General features: G+C 41.5%; 1 protein-coding gene across 1 annotated transcript in view; it reads left to right on the top strand.

Annotated features, from left to right (window-relative positions):
* Positions 1–6,775, top strand: part of zdhhc17 (zDHHC palmitoyltransferase 17) — a 39,877-nt gene that overhangs the window by 13,868 nt on the left and 19,234 nt on the right. Inside the window, exons 4-8 of the mRNA XM_008278524.1 lie at positions 400–477; positions 2,406–2,550; positions 2,880–2,944; positions 4,917–5,079; positions 5,271–5,396. Of these exons, the coding sequence (XP_008276746.1) occupies positions 400–477; positions 2,406–2,550; positions 2,880–2,944; positions 4,917–5,079; positions 5,271–5,396 (577 nt within the window). The remainder of the gene's footprint in view (positions 1–399; positions 478–2,405; positions 2,551–2,879; positions 2,945–4,916; positions 5,080–5,270; positions 5,397–6,775) is intronic.

Raw genomic sequence — 6,775 nt, 5'->3', positions numbered from 1 at the left:
AGACATGTGCGAGCAATAGTCATGATCAAAAATAAAGTCTACCACTTCTGCCTAAAAAATTATATAATATACAACTAATCTTCGCTCATATGTCCACTGAAGACATTTTGAAAAATGTTTTAGATGGTAGCATTTCCTGCAGTGGCATGTCTATGACTCCGTTTTCTCTTTGTAGTCATCTTATCTGTTTTCATTGTGAAAGCACTACCGTTTGTGTAGGTGCTCTGATTTACCAGCTCATTATCGTCTGGCCTCAACTCAGATTAGCCGGTCACCGAGCAACTGGTGGACTTTGTTTGGTATTAAATGTTTAAGAAACGCCTTACCCTAGTTGTTACACCGAGTTATGTTGAATAAAAGTTGTTCAGTGTTGTGATTATTGTGTTTGTGTGTGTGCAGGTACTACATATCAAAGGGAGCCATAGTTGATCAGCTGGGAGGAGACCTCAACTCCACACCTCTGCACTGGGCCACCAGGTACACACACACACACACACACACACACACACACACTTCATCCACAGAGCCTCCGCCTTTCTGACCTTAGGATTCTCATATTTTTAATGTCATTATTATTATTATTATTGTGTGTGTTTTTCATGCCTCTTCATCACAGAAAGTAACAGAAGCTCAGAGACTTAATTCAGCATCTTCATGTCTTGTCTTATTGAGGCCACAAAACTCTTTTGTTGTGTTTTATATAAGATTATAAAACTTTATGAAGCCTTTTTGCCCAAAGCCAGAGCCATGTCACCAGCTTCAGCCTGATAAACATACATGTATGAACTTGTGTCTAAACCACAGGTTGTATATGTTTGAATATTTGGAGCAGAAACATTAGATGTGATTTCCTCATGGAAACTGTGCATCAAACAGCTTTCTGGTGACTTTTTATGCCTGGAATATTTTAGATGTGTTTTTTTTATTTTAAGGGAAAACACAAAATTCAGACCCTAAGTGATATTTCATGTTATAATGGAATATGATGCAGTAAGTCTGTGGGTCATTCTGTATTGCTTTCATATATTTATTCTGATTCATTAATTTCCCTGCTGCGTGCAGCAATACACTCCTGTAGTACACATGCAGGCATGATTTATTCTTCTGTCCTCTTTTGTGTCTTTTATTTGTGGTAGTAATCTCTTTAAATGTGCATGTGCCACCTTTTCATGTCAATGACTAAATCATTATTTTAATTAGTCCATAAACCTATGAACTATTTCAGCAATATGTCTTCTCATTAAAGCTTTGTGCACATTCCAAACACATCTCCAATCACAGGACGTCTACATCTCAACTATGTTATTAAAGCTTTGGCGTTAAATGATAGAAACCTTTATAAAAACCTTGTTAAAAAGCGAGACCTTGGTGAAGCCTCTGAAAAATTTTAGAGAGCAAAACATGAAAAGACGCAGTGCTTCAGGTACAAAGACCTGATCACGCTGGAGGCCCTGTTGCTCAGATGAATCAGCGTTATTGTGATTTTTCAAAAAGCAATCTTTAATATTTCCATTGAATGGGGGCTAAATGCTACGTGTTCTACATGTTGCCATCTCAAGCCTATTCACCATCATCCTCTCCTTTTATTTACACAAGCACACCCACCACCTTAACTTGATAGTTTGAGGGCTTTTCTGGCCTTTCTTTGTAATGACCACTTGCTGTGGACTGTTGAGAGGGTCACATGAGATCACCATCACCCCCCACCTCTTACCCTAGCAGACAGGGGGGCATGAAGCTGTCCCCTCCTGAATTATTGATGGGTTTGACAACAGGCGTCTGCACCGTCGCTACTACACAGACACTCAGGAGTCCTGTGTCACCCCCACCATCCACCGGCGACCTTTAAAACCCCCCAGCCCAGACAGTCACACACATGTTTATTCTCAACAAATAACTGTCACGTTCTGGTGTCGTAAAAGCGACTCAGACAGCGAAATAAAACTACAGCAATGAATTTCTGTCATTTTTACCAGCATGTTTTCAAATCTTTATTATCTTCTGGGAGTGGAGTTTACATCGTAGACACTGTTAGTAATACAACACGGTTTAAAAATCCAGTGTACTTCATGTAGCCGGTCGCTTCGCTGCACCACGGAGACAAAATGGTGAGAACAGTCTCTCAAAGCCGCATCACTTTATGTGTGTTATAGCAGTTTAATGGCAGTAGGAGCGTACAAGAGGCTGATCTTTGAACTGCTGAGTTGAGCTGGGTCACCCACTCAGCGTCTAAGTGCGAGATCGAGTGAGAACGGCTTTGGCCTTCTTCTCCTCAAACCTCTAAAATTCCACTTGATGTTGTGCTACCAGCTGTGTCAGGTTGTGTAGCTGTAGATTAAGACCTCAAGATGAGTTCCTGTACCTTTTGTCATTTTTTTGTTTGCTGTGCGTTTATCCTCCCGTAGACAAGGCCATCTATCCATGGTGGTGCAGCTCATGAAATATGGCGCGGACCCGTCTTTGATCGATGGCGAGGGCTGCAGCTGCGTGCATCTGGCCGCTCAGTTCGGCCACACCTCCATCGTGGCCTACCTTATCGCCAAAGGACAGGTGGGAAACACAAACGCTTATTTGTTAGGATAAATACATAAGTGGTGCTTTCAATGTCCTCTTCTGACCGGAGGTCTTTTCTGGTCTGGTGCCGTCCAGCAGAATGTTGCTTACATAGAGTTTTACACATAGCAACACATTTCCCCCCAAAGCTGATTTATGATCCTGTTTGTGCCATGTGGGTTTTCTAATCCACTTGGGAATACTGAGCATCGTTTTGACAGCTTTTTGTACCAGTGATCTCCATCAGGGGGAGCTGTGTCGCCTCTGTTTTCCTCCTGTCACCGCTCCACTGGTTCTTCAGTTGTGTTGTCTTTCCTCTCTAACAGGATGTGGACATGATGGATCAGAACGGCATGACTCCTCTGATGTGGGCGGCCTACAGGACGCACAGGTCTGTATGTTTATACAGTCGCTGTGTGGCAGTTCACACATACAGTACAGGAACAATACAGTGGCTGAAGTCTTAAAAATGATAGGATTCTCTTACAGTTGCGCACCAACACAAGTTGTTTGACCTCCTTGCACACAAATAATTGGACTGAAGTCACAAGTTGTCTGTCAGGATAATGTCAGGGAGGCTGCCTAGCTCAATGGTACGCAAACTTTTTGAGCCACGACCCCCAAGATAAGATAAATGTGTGTTCATGACCCCCCAGTTTGAATTTTTAATATATCATGAGTAATAACTTTTTTGTTCATGCATTAATGTTAAAAATGAATGTGTTAATTCCACAGATTAATCTCTTTACATTAACAAGTTAATTGTCTTTTGAATGAATGAATGAATTGAATTTATTTCGAACAAATGAAAGGTAAACAAATATATATATAAAAACAAAAGAAAATAATTCAAAAACAAGTATTAAAAAGAATAGAGAATAATAATATGGCATAATCAATTCATAATATTAACAAGTGTCAAAAAGGAGTGGGAAGAAGTATACACTTTTAATTTTGACAGCCCTAATACACATTTATTTGATAAATGTAGGATTTATTTACTTACTTACTTACTTACAATGATCTGGCGACCTCCTGAAATTATCTAGGGACCCCCATGGGGGTCCTGACCCCCAGTTTGAGAACCCCTGGTCTAGCTGAACAAATCGGTTGATGCAACAGCACAGTGACTCTAATCATCTACGAGAATCCTTCCTCCGCAGTGGCCCCATCAGAGCTCAGACCCAAACCTGATAGTAGTTCAGAAACATATAACTGCTGCTACGTTTATGCTACGCCTAGCATCCACACTACTCCAGAGCTATAGAAGTGTTTTTTTTAATTCTGCTCTCCCTGTTTTATAAAAACACAGTATTGTTTGAGTGTGGAGGAACAGAAACACACTTTTGGAAATGATGATTTGGACACCTCTTTTCCATATTTGTTTCCTGTCACCCTCCTGTCATGTGACTGTTCTCTGGAAAAAAAACGCCTAAGATGTAATCATTGACTACCAGTGGTTCATTCAGCATGGATAATAAAGGCTGCAGGTGTTGCTGACCTTGTTTTCTCTGCCTGCAGCTGTTGTGCAATTACTGTTGCTGTTCTTCCTCTGTAGTATTTCTTTTTACAACCAAGCTCCCGTCCCCAGACTTTTTACCAGCAACTGCGTGCCCCATGTATCTGAATGGTCATGCGATATCCATCTTCAGGCTTCTTAGTATGCACAAGAGACTCAAAAACACTTGTTATTGCTGCTACAGGAGGTTCCACCAGTTTTTAAATCGAAGGGGTTCCATGAGCAACTCAGTGACGTTTATTAAAATACATGAAAGAATATCATTTTTGAGTTATTAGCTCAGACATCAAGTGTTGTTGTATTCTTAGGAGAAGATCAAATCACATTTTACAATCTATTAATGCATAAAACCACGTTGCTCCAAAGGGTTTGCATACTTCTTTCTTGCCGCTGTAGCTTTCTGTATCTAGTTGGCTCGTTCTGCCATGACAAGAAATATCAACGACATGATTAAAATAAAGGCTGAATAGATGCAAACCTTAAATTAAAGAGTCTGATGTCTGAGAAATAAACCCACGTACAAGCTCGAGCATGTTTCTGCTGACTGCAGCCTCACACAGAACTTCTTCATGTTTAAATGAGCCGTCGTATATCAGACAGACTGCTTACACAGGAAAACAAGCCTCTACGCCGTTGCTCGGCTTCATACGAATATTCTCTGATAAGCAGTTTTTCCTGAGATATCATTTCTTCTTATAATTTAGTAATTGGACACATTAATCAACAGCCAGACAGAGAGATGCAGCGTGGTGATGAAGGAGTATGTAAATGAGGTCTTCAATAGCATGCATTGTGACAAACATGTTTATGAGAGCTTAACTTGGATTCCTCCTCCATGTGACAGCGTGGATCCCACCCGGCTGCTCCTGACCTTCAACGTCTCCGTCAACCTGGGCGACAAATATCACAAGAACACAGCGCTGCACTGGGCCGTGCTGGCTGGCAACACCACAGTCATCAGCCTGCTGCTGGACGCCAACGCTAACGTCGATGCACAGAACATCAAGGTAGCACCTTCTTCACGGATTAACACGTACTAATAATAGTGAAGTCATGTTAACCTATAGCAGCCATTCTTGCCCTCAACAAGGCAATTCAGTGCTTGGTTTCCAGCGCGTATACTGATGAAAGGTTTAGAAATTTTTCTAGATAAGAAAATGTGTAAAATTGCCGATCTTTTTAAATTTTTTTTCTTTAGGGTGAAACACCGCTGGACCTCGCCAAGCAAAGGAAGAATGTGTGGATGATCAATCACTTACAGGAAGCACGACAGGCCAAAGGCTACGACAGCCCGTCCTATCTGAAAAGACTGAAGATGGACAAGGTACAAACACATACGCAATTTCTTTAGCAAAGAAAAGAGTCTCTGTAAATAGTTTACAAGGACAACTTTAATCCTACACACAACAACACAACATCGTAAATCAGTCAGCTCAAAGTGGAACAGCTTCACCGAGGCAATAGGATGAGGTTTTGCTCTGAGGGCACCTCTGTGGGTCCCTTCCTCTCTTCAGTCCTGACATGCTCAGACCAGCCTGTCCAGACTGAACTTCTTTATGCTCTGCTGCACTGTCACAGCATGTCTGGGGTAGTGATAGCTCGTCAGTCTAGTCATTTTGTTGCTTCCAGTCAGTCTGACAGGAAGGAGAGTGTTCACAAATGACCTCTTGGATTTAACGAGACAACTACCGGAAAACAGAAGAAAGAAGGGAACTCACTTCTTTTTTTTTTTTTTACAGTCTACTATGTCTCGTCTAACCACAGTGGGGGGTTGTTCACGTGCATCCTGATAAAAAAGCCTTTTCTATTGTAACTTTGAACTTGATGGGACTTGAATTCGGAAATATGGGATGTTCAAATATTTACTTGGTTACTTGCTAGCGTGGGTTGTGAAGGTAAAAAGCACACCTACATCTGTGGTTGGTAATTTCCCACTCAGGTAGAAAATGTTCTGAATGTTTGGATTTTAATTGAGCTTTTTAAAAGATTTTCTATAACCACTTTAATCTCTGTTTTAATGCTGCTTGTCATCTTTCCACTTGTCTGCCGGGATATTAGGTAATGAAGGTAAATAAAGTTGACTTAGCTACCAAAATGCCCGTTTTCTGAGTAGTAGCTCAATGTGTCGCTGTGTTTATAGGTGCGACAGGTAGATTATAGACTATTATTTGTGTCACACTGAGTGCAGTGTAGTGCAGATCCCTAGTGTCGTTGAGCCTAGTGCTGTAGTGAGCAGAGCTTCACAGCCTGCAGTAGACTGAATACGTCTAACTCACTTGAACCGCTGTTTCTATTCATCTTTGTCTCCGCAGCAAATGCCGGGTTCAGACCACACAATATTGTTGTCTTGTAAGAGGGTCACTGCTTCAGAATAAGTAGTCATAAATTCTTGCAGAGAGACATGACAGATCCACATTGTTCCCCGACCAGTCGTAGCTTGAAGTCTAATCCGACCTGCGTGCCGTTATTGGAAGTGAGTTGCTATGGATCGACCTCTGGGAACAAACGTGTGATCAGTTAGTGGTGTTTGGGTCTTTGTGTATGATCCTGACGGTCTTATGTTCTTTCTTAGTACAAGCAAGGGGGAAAAAAAAGACTTGTCAGTGGGTTTTAAGAGGAGGATGTGGATTTATCAGTCACCATGTAAGAGCGCTCTGTGCTGCTGTTAGTTATTGTCACAGAGACCTTAGCTCTGTTTCCATG

Source organism: Stegastes partitus, unplaced genomic scaffold, assembly GCF_000690725.1.
Source record: "Stegastes partitus isolate 25-593 unplaced genomic scaffold, Stegastes_partitus-1.0.2 Scaffold126, whole genome shotgun sequence".
In the NCBI taxonomy this organism is placed as follows: domain Eukaryota; kingdom Metazoa; phylum Chordata; class Actinopteri; family Pomacentridae; genus Stegastes; species Stegastes partitus.
This window is presented reverse-complemented; position numbering and strand designations above follow the sequence as displayed.